Source organism: Microcaecilia unicolor, chromosome 1 (assembly GCF_901765095.1).
Source record: "Microcaecilia unicolor chromosome 1, aMicUni1.1, whole genome shotgun sequence".
Taxonomy (NCBI): Eukaryota; Metazoa; Chordata; class Amphibia; order Gymnophiona; family Siphonopidae; genus Microcaecilia; species Microcaecilia unicolor.
Genome location: NC_044031.1, coordinates 204,346,200 through 204,373,622, shown reverse-complemented (window position 1 = coordinate 204,373,622; position 27,423 = coordinate 204,346,200). Strand labels below are relative to the sequence as shown.

The window sequence follows — 27,423 nt, the reverse complement described above, 5'->3', positions numbered from 1 at the left end:
GTGATTAAATCTGCAGATGATACAAAACTATTCAAGGTTGTTAAAACATGTGCGGACTGTGAAATATTGCAGGAAGACCTTAGGAAATTGGAAGACTGGGCATTCAAATGGCAGATGACATTTAATGTGGACAAGGCAAGGTGATGCATATTGGAAAGAATAATCCAAATCATAGTTATCTGATTCTAGGGCCCATCTTGAGGATCAGCAACCAAGAATAAGAACTAGGCGTCATTGTAGATAATACACTGAAATCTTCTGCTCAATGTGTGGCGGCAGTCAAAGAAAAGCAAACAGGATGCTAGGAATTATTAGGAAAGGGTTGGTGAATAAGACCGAAAATACTGTAATGACTCTGTATCGCTCCATAGTGCAACCTCACCTTGAGTACTGCATTCAGTTCTGGTCACCATATCTCAAAATAGATATAGTGGAATTAGAAAAGGTTCAAAGAGCGACCAAAATGATAAAGGGGATGGAACTCTATGAGGAAAGGCTAAAGAGGTTATGGCTCTTCAGCTTGGAAAATGATAAAGGGGATGGAATTGAGGAAAGGCTAAAGAGGTTAGGGCTCTTTAGCTTGGAAAAGAGATGGATTAGAGGAGATATGATTGAGGTCTACAAAATCCTGAATGGCATAGAACAAATAGAAGTAAATCGATTTTTTTACTCGTTCCAAAAGTACAAAGACTAGGGGCCACTCAAGTTACATGGAAATACTTTTAAAACAAATAGGAGGAAATATTTTTTTCACTCAATGAATAGTTAAGCTATGAAACTCTTTGCCAGAGGATGTAGTAACAGCTGTTAGCGTTATCTGGGTTTAAAAAAGGTTTGGACAAGTTCCTGGAGGAAAAGTCCATAGTCTACCATTGAGACGGACATGGAAAAGCAACTGCTTGCCCTGGGATTGGTAGCATGGAGTTCTTGTTACGATTTGGATTTCTGCCAGGTCCTAGTGACCTGGCTTGGCCACTGTTGGAAACAGAATACTAGGCTAGATGGACCATTGGTCTGACCCAGTATGGCTACTTCTATGTTCTTATTCACTGTCAAATGTTCCAGAGGAACCAACAGGGTAATATCATCAAGGTATATAAAATTCTTCACTACAGATTTACCCAATATGTTACCCAAAGATAGCATTACTATATTAAATAGAATGGGTGGTAAGAGGGAACCTTGATCAATCACATCAAATGCAGCTGCACACTGATTGTGTTTTACACAGTCACTAATAAAACATTAAAAATATATTAACCCTAATACTAAACCTTGAGGTACCTCTCTAGACACTTTACCACAGTAGACCCAATGGTTATCATTCCCTGTTAAACTTCATAATTAGGTATTTGCCCAGTTTTTTAAAAATTGTAATTCTACTCTATGTGGATATGTCAGACCTCTACAACTGCCCCAGCACCCCACAAACATGCATTTAACACCCAAACCTACCCCCATAATTACCCCACCATTCCACTATCTCCCTTAACCCCAAAAATAACCCCTGCAATTGCTCTCACCCCTTAAGTGCCCCAACCCTTAAAACTACCACATGCAATTGCCCCACCACCCCACTATCTGCCCCAACTTCCACAACAGTGAATGATACATACCTGTAGCAGGTGTTCTCCGAGGACAGCAGGCTGATTGTTCTCACGACTGGGTGACGTCCGCGGCAGCCCCCACCAACCGGAAAAAGCTTCGCGGGCGGTCCTCACGCAGGGCACGCCCACCGCGCATGCGCGGCCATCTTCCCGCCCGTGCGCGACCGTTCCCGCCAGTTGAATGACAAGCAAAAGATGAAAACGCAACTCCAAAGGGGAGGAGGGAGGGTAGGTGAGAACAATCAGCCTGCTGTCCTCGGAGAACACCTGCTACAGGTATGTATCATTCACTTTCTCCGAGGACAAGCAGGCTGCTTGTTCTCACGACTGGGGTATCCCTAGCTCTCAGGCTCACTCAAAACAAGAACCCAGGTCAATTGAACCTCGCAACGGCGAGGGTACAACAGAAAATTGACCTACGAAGAACAACTAACTGAGAGTGCAGCCTGACCAGAATAAATTCGGGTCCTGGAGGGTGGAGTTGGATTTACACCCCAAACAGATTCTGCAGCACCGACTGCCCGAACCGACTGTCGCGTCGGGTATCCTGCTGGAGGCAGTAATGTGATGTGAATGTGTGGACAGATGACCACGTCGCAGCCTTGCAAATCTCTTCAATAGTGGCTGACTTCAAGTGGGCCACTGACGCTGCCATGCCTCTAACACTATGAGCCGTGACATGACCCTCAAGAGCCAGCCCAGCCTGGGCGTAAGTGAAGGAAATGCAATCTGCTAGCCAATTGGAGATGGTGCGTTTCCCGACAGCGACCCCTCGCCTGTTAGGGTCGAAAGAAACAAACAATTGGGCGGACTGTCTGTGGGGCTGTGTCCGCTCCAAGTAGAAGGCCAATGCTCTCTTGCAGTCCAATGTGTGCAACTGACGTTCAGCAGGGCGGGTATGCGGCCTGGGGAAGAATGTTGGCAAGACAATTGACTGGTTAAGATGGAACTCCGACACCACCTTCGGCAGGAACTTTGGGTGGGTGCGGAGCACTACTCTGTTGTGATGAAATTTGGTATATGGAGCATGAGCTACTAGGGCTTGAAGCTCACTGACCCTACGAGCTGAAGTAACTGCCACCAAGAAAATGACCTTCCAGGTCAAGTACTTCAGATGGCAGGTATTCAGTGGCTCAAAAGGAGGTTTCATCAGCTGGGTGAGGACGACGTTGAGATCCCATGACACTATAGGAGGCTTGATAGGGGGCTTTGACAACAGCAAGCCTCTCATGAATCGAACTACTAAAGGCTCTCCAGAAATGGCTTTACCTTCCACACGATAATGGTAAGCACTAATCGCACTAAGGTGATTCCTTACTGAGTTGGTCTTGAGGCCAGACTCTGATAAGTGCAGAAGGTATTCAAGCAGGTTCTGTGCAGGGCAAGAACGAGGTTCTAGGGCCTTGCTCTCACACCAGACGACAAACCTCCTCCACTTGAAAAAGTAACTCTTTTTAGTGGAATCCTTCCTAGAGGCAAGCAAGACACGGGAGACACCCTCAGACAGACCCAACGCAGTGAAGTCTACGCCCTCAACATCCAGGCCGTGAGAGCCAGGGACTGAAGGTTGGGGTGCAGCAACGCTCCGTCGTTCTGCGAGATGAGAGTCGGAAAACACTCCAATCTCCACGGTTCTTCTGAGGACAACTCCAGAAGAAGAGGGAACCAGATCTGACGGGGCCAAAAGGGCGCTATCAGAATCATGGTGCCGTGGTCTTGCTTGAGCTTCAGTAAGGTCTTCCCCACCAAAGGTATGGGAGGATAAGCATACAGGAGGCCGGTCCCCCAATGGAGGAGAAAGGCATCCGACGCCAGTCTGCCGTGTGCCTGTAGTCTGGAACAGAACAGAGGCAGCTTGTGGTTGGTCTGAGAGGCGAAAAGGTCCACCGAGGGGGTGCCCCACTCTCGGAAGATCTTGCGTACCACTCTGGAATGAAGCGACCACTCGTGCGGTTGCATGACTCTGCTCAGTCTGTCGGCCAGACTGTTGTTTACACCTGCCAGGTATGTGGCTTGGAGGAGCATGCCGAACTGGCAAGCCCAACGCCACATGCCGACGGCTTCCTGACACAAGGGGCGAGATCCGGTGCCCCCCTGCTTGTTGGTGTAATACATTGCAACCTGATTGTCTGTCCGAATTTGGATAATTTGGTAGGACAGCCGATCTCTGAAAGCCTTCAGTGCGTTCCAGATCGCTCGGAGCTCCAGGAGGTTGATCTGCAGATCCTTTTCCTGGAGGGACCACAGACCCTGGGTGTGAAGCCCATCGACATGAGCTCCCCACCCCAGGCGAGATGCATCCATCGTCAGCACTTTCGTGGGCTGCGGAATTTGGAATGGACGTCCCAGGGTCAAATTGGTCCGGATGGTCCACCAGAGCAGTGAAGTGCGGCAACTGGTGGAGAGGCGGATGACATCTTCTAGATTTCCGGTGGCTTGAAACCACTGGGAAGCTAGGGTCCATTGAGCAGATCTCATGTGAAGACGAGCCATGGGAGTCACATGAACTGTGGAGGCCATATGACCCAGAAGTCTCAACATCTGCCGCGCTGAGACCTGCTGAGACGCTCTGGTCTGCGAAGCCAGGGACAGGAGGTTGTTGGCCCTCGCTTCGGGAAGGAAGGCCTGAGCCATCTGGGTATTCAGCAGAGCTCCTATGAATTCCAGAGACTGTGTTGGCTGGAGATGGGACTTTGGGTAATTTATCACAAACCCCAGCAGCTCCAGAAGTTGAATAGTGCACTGCATAGACCGGAGGGCTCCTGCCTCCGAGGTGCTCTTGACCAGCCAATCGTCGAGATATGGGAACACGTGCACTCCCAGCTTGCATAGGTACGCCGCTACCACCACAAGACACTTTGTAAACACTCGTGGGGCAGAGGCGAGCCCAAAGGGCAGCACACAATACTGAAAGTGCCGTGCGCCCAGGCGGAATCTGAGATACTGTCTGTGAGCTGGCAGTATCGGGATGTGAGTGTATGCGTCCTTTAAATCCAGGGAACAGAGCCAATCGTTTTTCTGAATCATTGGCAGAAGGGTGCCCAAGGAAAGCATCCTGAACTTTTCTTTGACCAGGAATTTGTTCAGGCCTCTCAGGTCTAGGATGGGACGCATCCCCTTTGTTTTCTTTTCCACAAGGAAGTACCTGGAATAGAATCCCTGCCCTTCTTGCCCGGGTGGTACGGGCTCGACCGCATTGGCGCTGAGAAGGGCGGAGAGTTCCTCTGCAAGTACCTGCTTGTGATGGGAGCTGAAGGATTGAGCTCCCGGAGGACAATTTGGTGGCAGGGAGGCCAAATTCAGGGCGTATCCGCACCGCACTATTTGGAGAACCCACTGGTCGGAGGTTATGAGAGGCCACCTTTGGTGAAAAAATTTTAACCTCCCTCCGACCGGCAGATCGTCCGGTACGGACACTTTGAGGGCGGCTATGTTCCCGTGGATCCAGTCAAAAGCCCGTCCCCGGCTTTTGCTGTGGAGGCGCAGGGGGCTGCTTAGGCGCACGCTGTTGACGAGAACGAGCGCGCTGGGGCTGTCCCTGTGCCTGACGAGGCCTTCGGGCCGGCTGGGTGTACCTACGCTTTGCAAAAGAATAGGGCACAGCCTGCCGGGCCCAGGAAAAACGTCCACCTGCTGAGGTGGATGCTGAAGGCGCCCAGTGGGAGAGCTTGTCGAGGGCGGTTTCCCGCTGATGCAGTTGGTCCACCAGCTGCTCGACCTTCTCACCAAAAATATTATCCCCCCGGCAAGGGACGTCGGCCAGTCTCTGCTGGGTGCGGTTGTCCAGGTCAGAGGCACGCAGCCATGAGAGCCTGCGCATCACTATACCTTGGGCCGCAGCACGAGATGCCACGTCACAGGTGTCATAGATACCCCTGGACAGGAACTTTCTGCACGCCTTCAGCTGCCTGACCACCTCCTGATAAGGCCTGGACTGCTCCGGCGAGAGCTTATCGACCAGGTCCGCCAGTTGTTTCACATTGTTCCGCATGTGGATGCTCGTATAGAGCTGGTATGACTGGATGCGGGTCACGAGCATGGAGGATTTGTAGGCCTTCCTCCCAAACGAGTCCAGAGTGCGAGACTCCCGCCCCGGGGGCGCCGAGGCGGTATCCCTCGAACTCCGTGCCCTCTTGAGAGCAGAATCCACGACCGCCGAGTCATGGGGCAATTGGGGCCGCATTAACTCTGGGTCCGAGTGGATTCTGTACTGGGACTCTGCTTTCTTGGGAATGATGGGATTAGATAGCGGTCTCATCCAGTTCCGAAGCAGTGTCTCCTTGAGGACATTGTGCAACGGCACCGTGGAGGACTCTCTAGGTGGTGATGGATAGTCGAGGACCTCGAGCATCTCAGCCCTCGGCTCATCCACAGAGACCACGGGGAAGGGAATGCAAATAGACATATCCCTTACAAAGGAGGCAAAAGAGAGGCTCTCAGGAGGCGAGAGCTTCCTCTCTGGTGAAGGCGTGGGGTCCGAGGGAAGACCCGCAGACTCCTCTGAGGAGAAATATCTGGGGTCCTCCTCTTCCCCCCACGAGGCCTCTTCCTCGGTATCGGACATAAGCTCATGTAGCTGAGTCCTTAACCGGGCCCGGCTCGACGTCGAGGCACCGAGGCCTCGGTGTCGTCGAGCGGTGGACTCCCGCGCCGGCGGGGACGAAGCTCCCTCCATCGACGTCGACTCCACCTGCGTGGCGGTCGAGACCGGCACCGCAAGCGGCGGCGGTGTCGACGGCCTCGGCACCGGGCTAGAGCTCGCCGGCGCCACAGTCAACGGCGCCGGGCATGGCCTGGCGCATCAGCCCTTCCAGGATCCCCGGAAGGATGGCTCGGAGGCACTCGTCCAGGCCCGCTGCCGGGAAAGACGGGGGGGCCGGTAGAGGCGTCGGTGCCGGAAGCTGCTCGGGTCCAGGAGACTGCACCGAAGTGCTGGGACCCTGACGCGTCGGTACCTCCACAACCGAAGGGGATCTCTCCTCCCGACGTGGACGCTTCGGCGTCGACTCCTCACCGGTACCGAGCATCGAAGGCGACCAATGACGGTGCTTTTTGGACTTCTTGCGGTGCCCGTCATCGGTGCCAGGTGGAATAGAGGAGGAGGAGATAGATCCCCCTCGGTCTCGAGGAACCGGGTCAGACAGGGTTCGGTCCCGAGGGCCATGGGCCGAGGGAGTGACCGGGGCCGATTGCCCACGCGGCCTCTCACCCTTACCCTCACCGGAGGACCGGCGGGCCGACGGGACCTGTGCTCCTGGGGTCGATGCCATCGGTGCCGATTTCTCGGGCCTCGATACCGGTACCGAAGAACCGGCCGTCGATACCGATGCCGTCGAGGTCGACGTCGAGGGGCCGGCGCAAGTTCCAAAAGACGGTCCCGTAGAACTTGTCTCGCAACCTGAGTCCGTTTCCGGAGACCAAGACACAACGAACACGACTTGATATTGTGCTCCGGCCCGAGGCACTGGAGGCACCAAGCGTGGGTGTCGGTCTGCGAGATAGGCCGGCCGCACCGACCACACTTCTTAAATCCACTCGGGACCTTCGAGGACATCGACGGAAAAATCGCGTCGGCGAAGTTAAAGTCGTCTATGGTGGCGGTAAATCACACCTCGAAAAATAATCGACTGCGCGGCCACAAGGCCGCAACGCGATGCCCCCGCTAGAAACGAGGGGAAATAAAGCGCGTGCTCTCTTTTTTTTTTTTAAGGGAAAAAAGAAAACTGGAGCGCGCGGCAACAGAAACAAAAAATAAACAAATTCGCGAAGAACGCGATCGGTTTTCCGGGGCTGACTAAGAGAGAGCGGCAATAGCACGACTCTCTCCAGGCGTGGAAAAGAAAGGACTGGCGGGAACGGTCGCGCACGGGCGGGAAGACGGCCGCGCATGCGCGGTTGGCGTGCCCTGCGTGCGGACCGCCCGCGAAGCTTTTTCCGGTTGGTGGGGGCTGCCGCGGATGTCACCCAGTCGTGAGAACAAGCAGCCTGCTTGTCCTCGGAGAATACCCCAATCACTAGAACTACTCCACAAACATGTACCCATGACCCAAAACTACCCTCAAAATTTCTCCTGTCCCCACAATAAATCCTGCAACCACTCCTTTCCCCAAACTAACCACACACAGCACAAGTTCATACACACACACAAAAACAAAACAATAAAACCCCCACAAACACAAACATATAAAACACAGATATACACTTGATGGAGAATTATTTTTTTGTTTTGTAAAGCATTAAAAACATATCTGTATACTAGACCTGGGGGGCTTTATTATTATTATTAACATTTGTATAGCGCTACCAGACGCACGCAGCGCTGAACACCTGACAAAGAGAGACAGTCCCTGCTCAATAGAGCTTACAATCTAAAAATAATACAGACAGACAAGACAATTAAGGGCGAGGGAAGTATTGTGTGAGAAGGAACAAGGGGAGGCAATTGAGTAGTAGCTAGGAGCCAAGAGCAGTAGTGAAAAGGTGGGTTTTCAGCATGGATTTGAAAACAGGTAGAGATGGAGCTAGACATACAGGCTCAGGAAGTCTATGTTTTTTAGGTTTTTTTACTCATGTATTAAGTATTGCTCTGCTCTGAGCTTAAGTAATTCCTGATGTTTGCTGTCAGTTTCTTATTTTAATTGAGAGGAACTCACCTTGAATCTTATATCAGAGAGTTGGTGAGAAATAAATGCTTGATAACATTACTACTACTTATTTCTATAGCGCTACTAGACGTACGCAGCACTGTAAACTTGAACATGAAGAGACAGTCTCTGCTCAACAGAGCTTACAATCTAATTAGGACAGACAAACAGGACAAATAAGAGATAAGGGACTTACTAAGGTGGGGATGATAAAATAAGGGTATTGAACAAATGAGTAAGGTTTAGGAGTTAAAAGCAGCATAAAAAGGTGGGCTTTTAGTCTAGATTTGAACACGGCCAGAGATGGAGCTTGACGTACCCGCTCAGGAAGTCTATTCCAGGCATACGGTACAGCAAGATAAAAGGAACGGAGTCTGGATTTAGCGGTGGAGGAGAAGGGTGCAGATAAGAGAGATTTACCCAGTGAACAGAGTTCCCAGGGACAGTGTAGGGAGAGATGACAGTGGAGAGGTACTGAGGAGCTGCAGAGTGACAAGAATGTGGGATCCCTCAGGAAAAGGAGGAGAAAATGATACTGAGAAAAGGCAGACTGGATGGGCCATTTGGCTCTTATCTGCCGTCATGATTCTATGTTTCTACCTATAGATATCAACTAGAAATGCTGTGGCAAACATATGCTGATGTATTCTCTACTAAACTAGAACCTACCTACCTTGATATTTGCAATGGAGATACTGGTCACCATAAAACTCTGAAGCAGATCACTTACCTAGCACTTGGTGACACTGAGAGGCACCTGACAAAAGACAACGGAAGAGATGCTAGCTTTAAGTGTTATACAGAGGTCTTGCAGTCCCAGGGTCTTTCCTGTAGTTCTTCTTCCCAGGAAAGATGATACTACCTGCTCCTGTGTAGCAAACTCAGTGACTGCACAGTATCTAAGGCATATCCACTGCCCCAGATAGAACACTTGCTAGACCATTTAGCTGGATCCCAGTATCTAACCATTATGGACCTCCACCACTGTTATTAAGTCATCCTTATCAACTGCTGCACAAAAGAGAGGTGCATTCACTATCCTATCTGTTTATCAAGACCTTCTGTTGAAGTTTCTTTTCTCACCACTGTTTTTAAAAAATGTTTTCTGATGATGTATTATTCGTTTTTATTTGTGGCTCTAACAATTGAGTTTATTTTATTTATTTATTGGGATTTAATAACCACCTTTATGGAGAGATTCACCCAGGGAAGTGTACAGCAGGTAAACCAAAAATAAACATAAATACAATAAACAAGGTAAACTTGGAAACAGCTAATTTGAAACCTAATAATAGGACTAACAATAAACAGAATCAACAATATACACATTTAGCAGCACTGCAGAACAATCATATAACAGAAATATGATGTCAGTACAATACAAGCAATACCATAATAGACTGCATGGAAGAACATTCAAATAACACAATGTTAGCATGATATAAATGAAATACCTAATAAGCACACATTAGAATATTCAAACAACACAGATATGATACTAACGCTTTTCTACAATACAGCTTATTATGTAGCTGAGGGGGCAAGTGCAGTTACATGGATGGGGACAAGCTGTGTAGTACAGAGTCAACTGGGAGAAATAGATGGGTGGCTAAACTTAAGACAAGTTCTATGTACAGTTAAACAAGATATGAGGAACTGGTCTTCATTACAGGGTGTGCAGCAAGCTAGTCCAGATCACAAATGAGTGGAACGTCACCACATGTACTAAAAGCTTGTGAGAAGAGCCAGGCTTTCACTTGCTTCCTGAACTAGAGGTAGTCTTGAGTTAGACATAGCTAAGTTTCAGAGTGGGGGGCTACTCCTGAGAAGGCTTGCTGGTGGGTATCACATTGTACAATTTCTTTTGATGAGAGTACAGACAGTGTTGCTCCTTGAAAGGACCTTACAGGTCTCAAAGGTGTGCAGAGGGCTAACTTATTCATTAAGTGCAGTGGCCCATTCTGTCTGAGGACCTTGAAAATCAAACATAGAATTTCAAATTTATCCCTGTAAGGTACTCGTAGCCAATGTAGTTTTTGCAAGAAGGGTGTGGTGTGGTCAAGCTGCTTGCAGCCTTCTATCAGTCGTACTACAGCATTCTGAATTGGAGCTGGTGCAAACTCTTTTTGGTTTGACCAATATACAGGAAGGGCATTTACAGTAGTCCAGTCGTGACGTTATCATGCTGTGGATCACTGCGGTCAGACTCGTCTCCAATATATGAAAAGATTTTATGGCTGTAACAGGCGATAGACAATTTTTAAACGTTGTTTGAATTTGTGGGATTGGCATGAGTCTACCAGTATCCCATGATTCCTGATTTGTAATTTGAGGACGATTTCATACTTCCCAAAAAGTATTTTGAAGTTTTGCTTAGGTTCAGGCAGAATTTGTTTTCTGCCCATTCCTGAGTTGCAGTTATATGTTTGCCAGCAAATGGCAAATGAAAAATTTGCTTCTCCATATATTTGAAGTTATTACGCAAATAAAATCATGCTGTTCACTCATTAAACAGCCAGATTTTAACCTGTGGTCAGCATTGAAAAGGAGCAAAGGTGAAGCCGGCACTTATCTATTTAGTTGCAATATTCCGCTGAACAGCAGGACTAAATTGAAATAGATATTCACTAGCACGATCACTACTTATAGGTATATTCAGCAGTGCTATTTAAACTGCACAATTTAGACTAAGTTAAGTGCTGCTGCTTAATTTTAAATGGTGGCCTTCCTAGCTGAATATTAGGCTCACCTATATAATATTTTGTTTACTTTTTTCATAATTGTTACTATTTCAATTTTTATTGTACTCTGTGGTTTTTGAAAGGGGTGGATAATCGAGTTTAATAGTAAATAATCTTGCCCATATGAATTTTCCACCATGGCTTTTGGCATTAAAAAAATGTCACTAATGTTCTAATGCCTGATAAACCTACTGCTAGATAGAATCCAGACATACCACAGAACGTCTAGATGACATCACCGTTTAACACCAGACATGTGACAACCATATGCCTCATTTGGCTGGGGTATTAGAACAGGTCTAACTTTCAAACCCATCAAAAGAGTCAGGTACAGGCAGAGCCTGGTTTGCATCTGTAAAGACTTGAAGTGGTCATGGAGTTAGCACTGTGTAGGTATTAGGAATAACACTAAAGCACTGTGTGACATCCTACAACTTTATTTTTCCTCCGCATGCTTGAATCCTTCCTTACCTGTCCAACCAGTATATGTTGAGCAGTCATGGGGGTCTGCTGTTTTCAGCCCCTCCTCCATTTGCTGAACGAGATCATTGATTTTTGTCTGGATGCGTCTTGTGAAACGAGAACAAATCTAAGAAGAAATAAAGAAATGAAACATTAGGGCAGATGAGTCAGGAAAAGCCTATCACTGAAGTTGTAAAGAGTACAAAATAAATATACTGCTGATGAGTCTGGGGCTGCAGTAGGTAGAAATACTACCACAATCTCTGCTCAAATGAAAAATGGAAACAAAAGTTTAGCAATCACTACCATGTTATAAATGTGTAAAAGGAAGGGAAAAAATGACAGTGGCATTTATACTGCATCAGAAGCAATTCAACACAGGGAAGACAAATGCTACATGGTTTCTTTGTAGTGATAGGACAGAATAAGAAAAGAGGGTGCACTTTTATTAACAAAGACATAGCCCTCATGTATGACTTTGTACCCACTCTATACTTATAGCTACTATAAACCTTGGGGTAGATATTCAGCTGGTGGCAGTCAGCTTTTTGTTGAATGCTGCTGGAGTTCAACCCAGATAGCTGGGTTCAAGTGGCCTGCTATCTCTTATGCAGTTAAGTGTGATATTCAGCACTTAACCTCTTAAGGTGAACCAGATAAAGCTAGGACTGTGTTTTTGTGTGGTCTAATTTGTCTGGTTAACTTATATGGTTAAGTGCTTAATGTCTCTTGGCTGGTTAAATCGCTTTGAATATCATCCCATTTATATTTGTCTCTCTCTAACCTCTCTATACTACTGTTTAAATGGAGGGGTTTTTATTTCCCTTTTTCTGCTTTAATTTGTAAACTGCCTTGTTACCTTACAAGGAAAGGCAGTGTATTAAATTCCATAAACCAGTGGTTCCCAAACTTGATCCTGGAGGCACCCCAGCCAGTCAGGTTTTCAGGATATCCACAATGAATATTCATGAGAGAGATCTGCATGAAGTGGGGGCACTGCATGCAAATTTCTCTCATGAATATTCATTGAGGATATCTTGAAAACCTGACTAGCTGGGGTGCCTCCAGGACCAAGGTTGGGAATCACTCTAATAAAACATAAACCAACCATAAAAGCATAACCAGACCTTAAAGCACAGGGGAACAGATGTCAGTCTGCAGCAGTAACAGCTTGAAGCTTTTCTCACCCCTCTGAAGCCTTCCATCCCCTGACTGCCAACTCTTCTATCCTATCTTATCAATTACTGGTGTTCCAGTCCTCTGTATGTAGCCTGTAAATCATCTTAACTTGCTTGTCATAAAAAGGTAGCACAGCAAACAAACCATAAACTAGAGAAGATTTGAAACACATTTAACAGCTACAGTACTGCATTATTAGAACGTCAGAACTATCAACAAACTTTTTTTTTTGCCAGATACAAAATCTGAGGTATGTTAAGGTATCACTCCAGTCCCAACACACAAGAATATCCATCAATCACTCCTGTCTAGCTGTCACAGCATACTCTGAACAGCAGAGACAGAGCACCAAGGAATGTAGGCAAAAAAGTGTTCATCACTGTCAGACCTCTGGTTGGACAAATAGAGGGTAAAACAAAGATACTTACCTGAAGCAGGTATTCTCTGAGGAGAGCAGACTTCATATTCTCACGAGTGGGTGGATGCCGATCCGCTTCGCTTGGTCCGGCATTTATGCCAAAGTAAAAAGTCAAGAGCTTTGTGAAGTGCAAGAAGCGCTCCACTGTGCATACGCGAGTACCTTCCCACCCACTGCGAGAGCGCGGTCCTCTCAGTTTAGTTTTAAAGCTAAAAGAATAAAAATAAACTAATGAAGGAGACAACTCCAAGGGGAGGTGAGCGGGATTATGAGAATATGAAGCCTGCTGTCCAGGTAATTATCTTTGCTTTCCCCAAGGATAAGTAGGCTTGCATAGTCCCACAAGAGGTGAATTCCTAGCATCCAGGCTCATCCAAAACAACAAACAAACATTGGTCAATTGGGCCTCGCAATGTCAACAGGCCTAGGAGGGCAGAGTTCAATTCTACACCCCAAACAGATTCTGCAACACTGACTGCCCAAACAGACTGTCGCGTCGGTATCCTGCTCAAGTAAGTAGTGAGATGTGAATGTGTGGACTGAAGACCACGTCGCAGCCTTGTAAATTTCTTCAATGGAGGCTGACCTCAAATGGGCTACCGACGCAGCCATGGCTGTGACATTATGAGCCGTGACATGACCCTCCAAGGCCAGCCCAGCCTGGGTATAAGTGAAGGAAATGCAATCTGCCAGCTAAATTGAAATGGTAGGTTTCCAGATCCCCATCCTGTTGGGATCAAAAGAAACAAAAAACTGGGCAGACTGGCTGTGGTGCCTTGTCCGCTCCATGTAGTAGGGCAATGCTCTCTTGCAATCCAAGGTGTGCAAGCTGCTTTCACCAGGATGGGCATGAGGTCAAAGAAAAAAGCATTGGCAAGACAATCGACTGGTTCAGATGGGACACCACCTTTGGCGGGAACTTAAGGTGCATGCAGAGGACTACTCTGTTGTGATGAAAATTAGTATAAGGTACATCCACCACTAAGGCCTGAAGCTCACTGACCCTACGAGCTGAAGTAACAGCCACCAAGAAAACGACCTTCCAGGTCAAGTACTTCAGAAAGCAGGAATTCAGTGGCTCAAAAGGACCTTTCATCAGCTGGGTGAGAACAACGTTGAGATCCCATGACACTAGTGGAGGTTTGACAGGGGGCTCTGACAAAAGCAAACCTCTCATGAAGCGAACAACTAAAGACTGTCCAGAGATAGGCTTACCTTCTAGACGTTGATGACAAGCACTAATACCACTAAGGTGAACCCTTACAGAGTTGGTCTTGAGACCAGACTCTGACAAGTATAGAAGGTATTCAAGCAGGGTCTGTGTAGGACAAGAGGATCTGGAGCCCTGCTCTCATACCAGATGGCAAACCTCTTCCATTTAAAAGAGTAACATCTCTTATTGGAATCTTTCCTGGAAGCCACCAAGACCCGGGAGACAACCTCTGAAAGACCCAAGGAAGCGAATTCTAAGCTCTCAACATCCAAGCTGTGAGAGCCAGAGACTGGAGGTTGGGATGTAGAAGCAATCCCTCGTTCTGACTGATTAGGGTCAGAAAACACTCCAGTCTCCATGGTTATTTGGAGGATAATTCCAGAAGAAGAGGGAATCAAATCTGTGGAACATTTTCTTTGTTGTAGATTTCACATGGCTCTCTAGTGAGAGGTTGTGGTTGATTGTAACGCCGAAGATTTTCAGGCTGTCTGAGGTGGGGAGGGTGTAATCTGGGGTGTTTATATTTGTGGGGTTGTTCACAGTTGTATTGGGATGAGAGGATGAGGACACTGTGCTTTTCTTTATCGAGTTTTAGTTGAAATGCATTTGCCCATGAGTTCATGATGCTCAAGCTGAGCTTAATTTCGTTGGTGATCTCTGTCAGATCAAGTTTGTAAGGAATGTATATTGTGACATCGTCCGCATAGATGAAAGGGTTAAGGCCTTGGTCGGATAAGAACTTAGCTAGTGGGGTCATTATTAGGTTGAAATGGATAGGTGATAGTGCTGATCCTTGAGGTACTCCGCAGTCTGCTTTCCACGGTGATGATATGTTTGAATTTGATTTCACTTGATATGTTCTAGGGGTTAGGAAACCCTTGATCCAACTAAGTATATTTCCTCCGATCCCGAAGTAATCTAGGACTCTTAGTAGTATATTATGGTTTACCATGTCGAATACACTAGACATGTCGAATTGGAGGAGAAGTATGCTTTTATCTGTTGCTATTTCCTGTTTGAATTTGGCTAGGAAAGTAATTAGTACTGTTTCAGTGCTATGGAGGGGATGGAATCCTGATTGTGATTCATGTAATATTGAGAATTGGTTTATATAATAAGTTGTTTGGTTACCATGTTTGCCATCAATTTGATTACCAGTGGGATAGATGCTACTGGGCGGTAGTTGGTGATTTCATTTGTATTTTTCTTGGTATCTTTTGGTATTGGGGTGAGTAGGATGTTGCCATTTTCCTTAGGGAAGAGACCTTGTTGAAGCATGTAGTTTAGGTGGGATGTGAGGTCTGCTATGAAGCAGTCAGGGGCGGATTTTATTAGGTAGGTGGGGCGGGTATCCAATTTACAGTGGGTGTTGGAGAACCTTTTGATCGCCTGGGTAACTGTTTCGGCACTGAGGAAAGCGAAGTTTGATCAAGTTCGATATATGCCTCCTTAAAGTCCAGAGAGCATAGCCAATCGATTTTTTGCTTTGACTGGGGAGCAGCAGGGGCCTTAGGCGAACGCTGTTGACGAGAATGAGTGCGCTGGGAATGAACCTGAGCAGGCTGATGTGCCAAAGGAGTGTACCTACGCATAGAGTATAAGTATGGAGAACTCCTTGACTTGTCAAAAACCTGCTAGATGAGGAGGTGGATGCAGAAGGCATCCACCCGGAGAAGAGATAGTGTGTTTCTTCATTTGGTCTACGACCTCCTCAACCTTCTCTTCGAAAAGATTATCCCCTGGCAAGAGGCATCCGTCAACCTCTGCTGAACAGAATGTTCCAAGTCAGAAACACGCAGCCATCATTATACTTTGAGCAGAGATCCTGGATGCCACATCAAAAGTGTCATAAGTGCCCCTGGCCAAGAACTTTGATACGCCGTCTGCTGCTTAACCAACTGGCAAAAAGGCTCAGCCTGCTCCAGAGGGAGTGTATCAACCAAGTCTGACAGATGTCTCACTGAGTTTCTCAAGTAAACATGTGTGAAGAGCTGGTATGACTGAATAAGGGAGATCAGAATTGAGGGCCTGGTACATTTTCCTCCCAAAAGAATCCAGGGTTCTAGCTTCTCTGCCTGGGGGAGCCAAGGCATAGTCCCTAGTACTCCTGGCTCTTTTGAGAGTGGATTCCACCACCATGGAGTTGTGATGCAACTGAAGCCTTACAAACCCAGGCTCACCATGGATCCGATACTGGGTATCAATCTTTTTGGGGACAACAGGGACCGACAGAGGGACGCCCAATTCCTGACGAGGACTGCCTTGAGTACCTTGTGGAAGGGAGCCATCACAGCCTTCTTAGGAGATGTATAATCCAAGACCTCAAGTTGGCCCTGGGCTCATCCTCCACCTCCAAAGAAAATGGAATGGCATCAACCATTTCCTTTACAAAGGATGGGAAAGAAAGGTTCTCTGGTGGAGACCGTCTCCTTTCAGGTGGTGGGGAGGGCTCAGAAGGAATCCCATAAGACTCGTCCGAGGAAAAGTATCTGGTATCCTCCTCCAATTCTCATGAGCATTCCTCCTCGGTGGTGGATAAGATCTCCCTATGGGATGTCCAAGACCAAGCCTGCCTCGATGCCGAGGAGCCATTTCCTCAACAGCGGCATTGAGAGACCGGCTCCCCCTCAACTCCGGCGAAGCTTCTTCCACCAACATCGAGGGTGTACCGGCTTGGTTGGCAGTCGACACCGGGGCTGCAAGCAGAGCGGAGGCTGCACCGCAGGCTGAGGGCCAGGCGGGGCCGCAGCGGGAGGTATGGCAGGCGCAAGCACCCTCAATCCCAAAGCACAGCACTGCATAAGGCCATCCAGCAGTTCAGGGAGCAAGGTCCGGATGCGCTCATTGAGGGCCAACACCAGGAAAGACTGGGGTGCCGGTTCCAAAACAGGCTGCAGAACATTAATTCTATTATATTGCAAATAAAGGCTCTTAAAAAACCTGAAGCAGGATAAATACGACAAATCAGCGCTTGTGAAACTATAGCCTATTTCTATTGCAGTTGTTTGCCCATGGACAGACTTCGTTGGTTTGCATTCGCACAAATTCAAATTGAGGGTAAAAAAAAAAAATTAAAAAAAAAAGATCTTAGTAGGATCCCAGCCCATTCTCATATTTCAAAGGTGAGAGACTGAAGCCAGATTCCAAGGCAAAGCGCCCTCATCTCTGGTGTGACATGGATTGTGATAAATCATTTTTACCCTCAACTATCCTGTTGCATTATTGCAATCAGCAATAATTCCATCTACCAAGATTAAAGACTAGAAATTAGGAAGGCAATCCATTTTGCCCATATCTTAAAAATGCACATAAACCCAACTTAAATTTTATTCAAAAAGTGGAAATAGTTTGATAAAGCTTGGTGCCTTTTTCCTGTTCCTTTTGAGGGTAATTCTATAAAGGATCACATACTTTAAGCAGTAGTTTATAATTTATGTACAGCCTTGCCACATGAAGAGATCATATCGGTTTACATCAAACAAATAAACTTATTTAACATAAGACAAGAAAATACAATCTAAAATAGGAAAGCACGTTTACACAAGAATCTCTTATCACTCCATAATCATACCATCTTAGAAACTCAAAATCTCAAGATTATATTATCTCACATATAACCAGAAACCAGACCTCAAGATAACCAGGCTAGTCCATAAGGCAGTAATTTTGAAACTTTTAATCTTGTGACACACTGACAAGGCACAAAATTGTCAAAGGCACACCATCAGCTCTTTAAAGATATCTATTTTATCATTTAATAAACAGTTTTACAGATTGTGTTTAAAGTTCAATAATTACATTTTTAATCATGTTATCGTTATAGTTGAATATTTCTATTGAACACACAAGTTGGCAAAAGGGCTTGAAAACACCAAAGAGATAATGAAATTAGCCACAAACAACATGCATTCAAAAACATGTAAGGCACCATGCAAAAAAAAATATTCTGATTCTCATGTCATCTAAGCTATCAAACATATAAATGGCAAGTGACCGACTCATCTGCAAATGCGCAGTAGAGACTTCCCTCTCTGTCCCGCCCTCGCGTCAAGACGTGATGACGTCAGAGGGCGGAACAGAGAGGGAAACGGAGTCGGACTGTCAGACGCTGCCACTACCGCCTGCAAACGAACATCGCGCGCACCAACCTCCACACTCCCCCCTATCCCCACAGCTCCCGCCCCCTCCTTATCGGGCCCCCTGCACGACTGACAGCACCTCTCACCTCTGTGTGGAAGTGCTGCAGGCAGCAGCACAGCGATCTGCTGCTGCCTGGAGCGCTTTCACACGGAGGTGAGAGGCGCTGTCAGGTCAGTGCAGGGGGCCCAGCATGGAGGGGGGCGGAAGCAGCAGCGAGGAGGGTAGCTGGACATGGGGGGAGGGCAGGGGGGGAGAGGGCATGGTTGCTGGACATGGGGTGAGAGCAGGGCAGAGAGGAGGGTTGCTGGACATGGGGGGAGGGGAGGGTTGGTGGAGGGGGGGGGGGGGGGGGGGGAGGCCAAGGGAAAGAGGAGGGTTGCTGGATATGGGAGGGGAGGATCAGTGGACGGGGTGAGGCCAGAGGAGGGCTGCTGGACATGGGGGGGAGGGCAGGGGATTCAGGATGGCTGCTGGACATGGGGGGGGAGGGCAGGGGAGAGAGCAGGGTTGATTACATGGATCGGGGGAGGGGAGGGCAGGGGAGAGAAGAGGTATGCTGCACATGATGGATGGAGGTGAGAATTATTACATTTTGCAAAACACAAATCTCGCCCGTTTTAAAGGGCTTAACGGCTAGTCCTGTATAATAAAACGCACCTCCAACATTCTGAAGCTGACTGCATGGCTGAGGCATTCCTGCTCTCTGTATCCATCTCCTGAATTGACATCACGTACTTCCGGGTTCATCACAAGCAGAAGTGACCAACCACACGAGGTTTCTCGGCTTCAGAATGTTGGAGGTGCATTCTATTAAATAGAATTGGTCAGTTCCTTGAAGCACAGCCAGAGCTCAGTGTCCTGCACAGTAATGCTCAGACACCAGAGAGAGAGGGGGAGGGCTGACACCAGAGAGAGGGAGGGAGGGGGGGCATGACACCAGCGGGGAGGGAGGTATCTCTGTCGCACACACACTCTCTCCCACACAGTCAATGTCTTTCTCTATCTCACTCTCACACACTCTATGTCTCACACTGTATCTCATTCACTCTCTATGTGTCACACAGTCACTCACACACTCTCTTGGTCTCATACACTCAGTCTCACAGAGAGTCTGTCTCACACACACTCTCTCTCTCGCATACACTGTATCTGTGTGAAACACACTCTCTCTCTCTCACATTGTCTCACATACGCACTTGCACACACTCTCATTCTCACACACACACTCTCTCTCTCACAGACACACTCGCACCCAGACTCACTCTCTCTCACACACACACACTCGCACATTCACTCTCTCTCTCAAACACAGTCACTCTCACATACACTCTTTCAAACATACACACTCCGAGGAAAACCTTGCTAGCGCCCGTTTCATTTGTGTCAGAAACGGGCCTTTTTTACTAGAAGCAAAATAAAACTCTCCACTAATAAGCATAAAATACGAAACTTGAAAAAAATCCTAACATTCAGGTACAAATATGTCATACAACAGTAGACTAATTCCTATGATTCAAATAGCAATAATCCTACATATGAATAGGCAACAATACAAATTTATTTATTTATGGCTTTCTTATATCCCACATTTTCCCACACATGCAGGCACAATGTGGCTTACAAAAAGTTAAATAAAATTACAAAATAGGAAACTTAGAAAAGTATACAAGGAGGAGGCAGGATGAAAAACATCTAACAGGGTGAATCTAACAGGGTAAGGGTCAAGGAGAGTGCATCAGTCAAGTGAGTAAGTCTTGGCAAAGTAATAGGACTTTAACAACTTCTTGAAGAGGGAGTGGTCCGCTTGGGTTTTAAGGTGTTGCGGGAGTGCATTCCAGTGCTTAGGACTCCAATAGCGGAAGGACGAGGCGAAGATCCTCTTGTACCTGACACCCTTACAGTTCGGGAAGTGCTGATGGAGATAGGAACGAGTAGCAGGATTGGCATTTCTGGGCGGAAGGTCGATCAAGGGGTGCATGTAATCTGGGGCAGCCCCATAGATGATTTTATGGGTCAAGGAGCAGAGCTTAAAGGCAATGCGCTCTTGTACAGGCAGCCAGTGTAATTTGAAACGCAAGGGTTCAGCATGTACAAAGCGTCGTTCTCTTAGGATGAGTCTCGCAGCAGTGTTCTGAACTGTCTGGAACTTTTTCAATAGTGAGGCCTGGCAAATGTTACACTAGGCCCAAAAACACCAATACACCTCTTCCTACTGCTAAAACAGAATCTCTACACAGAAGCTACTTGCCCACAGAATACTGTACCTCTGTCACATGCAAAACACAGACTGTCAGCAAATACAGAACGGGATCACAAATTAGAAACAGAGATATTGAAGGAAATCATAGGCCTATGTTTTCTGCTATTATGAATTGTACAGTCAGTGAAGGAATGCCGGGGAGTACAATAGAAAGTATTCCGTGTTTCCCACTGAAGCTCATGTAAGGAGGGGGTCTGCTCTGAAATAAAATGAGATGATCAAGTAGAAGTCATGTAAATGGGGATATGTCATTTTATTTATTTATTTAGATTTTGCTCACACCTTTTTCAGTAGTAGCTCAAGGTGAGTCACATTCAGGTACCTGGCATACAGTAGACTAGAGAATGACACCCAGGGTCACAAGGAGCTGCAGTGGAAATCAAAGCCCAAAATATTTAAAAACAACAATCCTCAAGAGGAGGAAGATCACAGCTTGGGGCAAGGCTGGGGGGAGGGGTGCCATTTTAAAATACAGATTACAGAATAGGTCACTGACACTCACCCTTGCACACCCTCACAAATCCTGCAACAACCCAGGTCCCGCCTCCTCTGTCTGCAGGTGCTTCCTGTTACCATGGGAATTGCAGCGAAGGATAGCACAGCAGCAAGTCTCACCAGGTCACCTACTATGCCTCAGTGCTGTAGCTCAGGTCCTCTCTCACCCTCCTTCTGCATGTGCTTCTTGTTACAAAGGGAACAGAGAAAGGGTGGGGAGGTAGCAGTCGGTCATATACAGTCCTGAGCACCATGACTCCAGTTCTGCTTGCAGTAACTCAGGCCCACCTGGTTCTTCTACACAAGCTCAGAGCAGCCCCGGCCCCAGACTCTAAATCCAGTATGTGGGTCCAACCAGCACCCAGACTTCCTGCACCCTGCCCTTCTCTGCAGTTCCCAGGAACTGGAGCGAAGGGCGGGGTTCAGGAAGTCTGGGTGCCGGTTGGACCCAACTGCTGGATCTTCCTTCTTAGTCTGGGCTGGTCCAACTCGGGTTCGTTTCTGGCCGGTGCTCAATTATAGACCTAGTTTTTAGTGGAACTCATGAACTGATGCAGGAGGTAATGGTGCTGGGGCCACTTGATAATAGTGATCACAACATGATCAGATCTGATATAATCTCTGAAATAAGTAAACACAGGAAATCCAATACATTAGCATTTAACTTTCAAAAAGGAGACTATGATAAAATGAGGAGAACGGTAAAAAAAAAACTTAGGAGGAGCAGTTGGTGTAGATGCTATTTAAAAAATACCAACCAAGAAGCCCAGACCAGATATATTCCAAATATTAAAAAAGGAGGAAGGAAGGTCAAATGACAGCCAGCATGAAGGAAGCTATTAGAGCTTAAAGAAAATCCTTCAGAAAATGAAAGAAGAACCCAACTGAAAATAGGAAACCCCATAAAGAGTGGCAAGTCAATGCAAAGCGCTGATAAGGAAGGGAAGAGACTTTGAAAAGAAGATTGCATTGGAGGCAAAAACATACTAAAACCTATTTAGGTATATTAGAAGCAAGAAGCCAGCAAAAGAATCAGATGACGGAAGGGTCACTAAGAAAAGACAAGGCCATAGCGGAGAGATTAAATGAATTATGTGTGGAGTAGCCGCCTAGTGATTAGTGCAGTGGACTTTGATCCTGGAAACTGAGTTCGATTCCCACTGCAGCTCCTTGTGACTCTGGGCAAGTTCACTTAATCCTCCATTGTCCCTGGTACAAAATAAGTACCTGAATATATGTAAACCGCTTTGAATGTAGTTGCAAAACCTCAGAAAGGCGGTATATCAAGTCTCATTTCCCCTTTCCCATTATTGCTTCAGTTTTCACAAGGGAGATGTAGGAGAGATACCAGTGCGCAAACCAATAGGGAGATAATATCAATAACCAGGCATGGCACCAGACATTGCAAATTTATACATAGCAAATTTTGAAGAAGTCTTTCTGAAAGACCACCCCTTTCAAGTAATTTGTCTTCTATAAGAGATATAGACGACATTTTTCTATTATGGTGTGGTGAAGATATCTTGTTACAACAATTTTTCGACTGTTTAAATGAGAGAGATCCACACCTCACTTTAAGATTAGCTATGATGCACAACAGATTAATTTTTTAGATCTCCTTATAAAGAAAAATGAATACAGCTTCACGACATCCCTATACCGAAAACCGACAGATAAAAATGCATTCTTGGATTTTACTAGTTTCCATATTTCATCTCTAAAAGAAATCTACCTTCACCCAATTTTTAAGGCTGAAAAGAATTTGTACAATGTTGATGACTTTGATGAGCAATCAAAATTAATGAAAAGTAGATTTAAAAAACAGAGGCTATCCTAACCAATGCATTGAAGAAGGATATCTCAAAGCTAGTTTGAAGTCTAGAGATGATTTACTGACAAGCAAGGTTGAAAAAGAAAACCAGATTTAGTTTGCACATTAAAGTATTCATATCTGTCAAGTCAAATACAGAACTCTATAAGGAGACATTGGCACATTTTGGAGGGGCATGAGTGCTTCAGGAATAAGGATCTAGTGATTGCTATTCGAGGAATTGGAACTTTAAAGAAACACTAGTACCATCAGCATTACCATACCAGGTAGATGATCCAATTATGGATCTCCTTCAGGGTCATAGGACTTGTGGCAGATGTAGTGTATGTTCACATGCTATTGTAAGTAAAGAATTTAGCCATCCCCACACACACAAGAAATATAAGCTCAGACATCTATCTGACTGTAACACCAGGAATGTTATTTATATTATCATGTGCCCTTGTCCGATGCTTTATATAGGGAAGACCAAAAGAGCGATCAAGACTCATATTATATTTTATTTATTTGTTGCATTTGTATCCCCCCTTATCCCACCTCTTTGCAGGCCTCAAAGTGGCTTACAATACATCATGAGTAGTGGAAGAATGTTAGTAAAATAAACATTTAGTATTACCTGATCTTGGTAGCATGATGATAAAAGCAAAGTAATAGTATACAAGCAGATGTTAAGAAACAGTTCTGAAGTTAGATAGGCGAGTTGTGCATATTCACATGGGTTGATCTTTTTGATATGCTCTATCAAGAGATGGGTCTTCAGTAATATGCAGAAGTTCGTTCTTTCGTGGATCGATTTCAAGCTGTGCGGCAGTGCGTTCCATAACTATGTGCTCAGGTAGGTGAAGTTTGACGCATGCATTAGTTTGTAGTTCATTCCTTTGCAACTGGGGAAGTGCAGATCAAGGAATGTGTGGGATGATCTTTTGGCATTCCTAGGTGGTAGGTCTATTAGGTCAGACATGTAAGCTGGTGCGTCTCCATGGATAATTTGTGAACTAGTGAACATATTTGAACGTGATGCGTTCCTTAAGTGGGAGCCAATGTAATTTTTCTCGTAAGGGCTTTGTACTTTCAAATTTTGGTTTTGCCAAATATGAGTCTAGCTGCAGGTGTTCTGGGCTGTCTGGAGTTTCTTGATTATTTGTTCTTTGCAGCCGGCATATAGTGCGTTGCAATAGTCTAGGTGACTGAGCACCATTGATTGTACCAGGTTACAGAAGACACTCCTTGGGAAGAAAGGTCTTATTCTTTTTATTTCCACATTGAGTGGAACATCTTCTTGGTTGTATTTTTTCGCGTGGTCTCTAGTGTTAGGTGTCGATCAATGGTGACTCCAAGAATTTTTAGGGTTTCTGAAATAGGAGGTTTAGAGTTGGTGTGTTGATGGCGGTGTATTCTTTCTTGTTGTGTTGGGAGGTTAGTATTAGGCATTGGGTCTTTTCTGCATTGAGTTTCAGCTGAAATGCGTCCGCCCATGAATGCATGATTTGAGATTTTGGTTGATGTCATTGGATATTTCTTTTAGGTCTTGTTGAATTAGATGTAGATCGTTACGTCATCCGCATAGATGTATGGATTGAGGTTTTGATTTGATAGTATTTTTGCCAAGGGTATCATCATTAAGTGAATAGAGTCGGCGAAAGGGGGGAATCCCTGTGGTACTCCGCATTCTAGGTACCCATGCGGCTGAAATAGTCGAGAGATAGATGTTACTTGGTATGACCTTGCGGTTAGGAATCCCTTGAACCACTTGAGGACCGTTGCCTCCGATTCCGAAGTATTCAAGGATGTGTAGTAAGATTCCATGGTCAACCATGTCGAAAGCGCTTGACATGTCAAATTGTAGAAGTAGTATGTTCTTACCAGATGTAATCGTTTATTTGAATTTAGTCATGAGGGTTACTAATACTGTTTCGGTACTGTGATTAGACCGAAACCCTGACTGGGAGTCGTGAAGTATAGAAATTTATCTAGATAATTTGTAAGTATAGAACATAGAAGCTGCATTAGCCGACATGTTACCAGCGCTCCTTAGTTGAACACTGGCATGATAAGAATCACAATATCAATGATTTAAATTTATAGTTTTCAAAGTCTTGAGGGCATCATGGAGAGGAGGAAATCTTGATACAAAATTACTAAAAGAGGAAAAAGAATCATTTTTCTCTTAAATTCGTTATCTCCACATGGTTGAATGCTACTTAGAATTGATACATTTTTATGAGAACTAGGTTTTTATCTCGTTTGTCCAATAGTATCAGCATTCACGTCATTTGTTACATTTTATTCTGTTTAATGATATGTGTGTATATATATATATATATATATATATATATATATTTTGATATTTTTGATATTATTATTTATATTCATCCAATATAATTTTTTAAATGTTTTAGTCTTCATATTTTTAATTGAGAACATTTAATGTTCAGTATTATATATTTTCAATAGTTTGTTCGTATTCTTTTTTTAAGTTTTAATTTTTTTGTGTGCCAACATAATTTTTAATGGTATACAACATTAATGCTGTTTATTTATTTATTTTTTTGAGTGGACGATACTGGTTTTCACTAACAGTGTAATGCCGTCATTGTTGTCTGCTTGAGCTTTGGTAGATAATTACATACTTAACAAAAAGCTCATACATATGCATGACTATCTAGTTTTAAATAACTGCCATTTCCTGGCATTCTGTTTCTTTGTCACATTGGTGTTTGCTGACGTTTTGTGGTCTTCATTTCTCTTATCTTTTTTGAAGTATTTATTTCTTGCTTCATTGTTTTATTGAATTAAGTAGACTCAGAGTATTTTCTGTTTTTCAAGCATTTATTGGTCACACTTTTTTTTGTCTTTTGTTGCAATGGGTCTGTTTGTAGTTTTCCTCTGTATACATATCCATTCGGTATGTTTGTGTATATACATTTTTTCTTTGTGGAAGGCATTTTACTTATACTATACTATATAATTATTTCTTCAGTTATTTGATTTATAACTCTCTAGTTTTGTGTGTGTGCTGTATAGCTCTCTCATTCTCTCACATCTTGATGATAATGTGAGATAGTGTCACTAGGTGACATATACTCTTTATCCCTCCATTTTGGAATGTTTCATGCGAATGATACATATTCAGCAATTTTAGGTATTACAGTGCACAACACATTCCAATAGTTTACTCAGGCATTTGCCTGTTTAGACATAAATACAGTGTTTACACCTATGTTTTGTATAAAGATGATGATCTATATATATATATATATATATATATATATATATATATATATAGAATGGCCCATTTTAACTGATTTACATTTTTATGAAATAACAGGAATTTTATCCCTCTGTAGTATTTTAAAAATGTTTTTATCCTTTTACAGTGGATTAACTTGCATACATAAAGGAATTATTCAAGCCTATCAGCTTCTTCTCAGATGTTTGACATTATTTCATTGAATTATATTTATAATTAATATGTAAATATAATGTAGTTTTAAATGGTGTCAGATCATGATGTCGAAGTATTTTACTTGTTCAAGTTGTATGAATGTATTTTTTACTATTAGATCAGGATAAATATATATGTAGATATGTTGATGTTTCATCAGCCTGACCTATGCCTTTCATTTATCAGTCATTTATTTGACAGTTATCACTTTTCATTGTTTGGTGTTTCTCTGTCCACAATATCTGCTCACATAATGATAATATATTAACATTTTTACATAATTTATCATTATATATTTACAAATGTGTAATACTATTATGAATGTCCGTATATGTTTGGCTACATATTTTATTAAGGCGGGTATATTTTATTTGAAATCTCTTAATATTATGTTTTTAATTTGTCCTGTTTTTTGTAGAAAGTGGATTGTGACCCCTGAGGCAGGTGCTTTGGCGCCACAAACCACGGACCGTGTCGGGGTCCCATGATATGAATAAACTGGTTATGATATTATCTCCCTAATGGTTTGCGCATTTGTCAGCCTCTACTTTGCTGTTTTGCTTTGACTTTCCGTGGAGGCTCCTCCTGTCTTCTTGGAGAGATACCAGTGCCAGAAATGGTATTCAATGCTGATGCGTCAAAGAAACAAACAAATCTCTGAAAAGCTGGAAGATGTAAAGGAGCAAATTTGACAAACTGAAGACCAAATTGCCCTGGACTGGATAGTATACATCCCAGAGTATTGATAGAATTGAAAATTAACTTGCAGAGCTATTGTTAGTAATATGTAATTTATCTTACTTATATCAAGCATTGTGCCAGAAGATTGGAGGATGGCCAATGAAATGCCAATTTTAAAAAGGGTTCCAGAGGTGATACGGGAAATTATAGACCAGTGAGCTTGACGTTGGTGCTGGGCAAATGGTAGAGTCTATTATAAGAACAAATTACAGGCATATACAAAGCATGGATTAATGACAAAACCAAC

General features: G+C 44.8%; 1 protein-coding gene across 1 annotated transcript in view; it reads right to left on the bottom strand.

Annotated features, from left to right (window-relative positions):
- Positions 1 to 27,423, bottom strand: part of LANCL2 (LanC like 2) — a 161,215-nt gene that overhangs the window by 89,336 nt on the left and 44,456 nt on the right. The window contains exon 2 of the mRNA XM_030207281.1: positions 11,464 to 11,581. Within this exon, the coding sequence (XP_030063141.1) occupies positions 11,464 to 11,581 (118 nt within the window). The remainder of the gene's footprint in view (positions 1 to 11,463; positions 11,582 to 27,423) is intronic.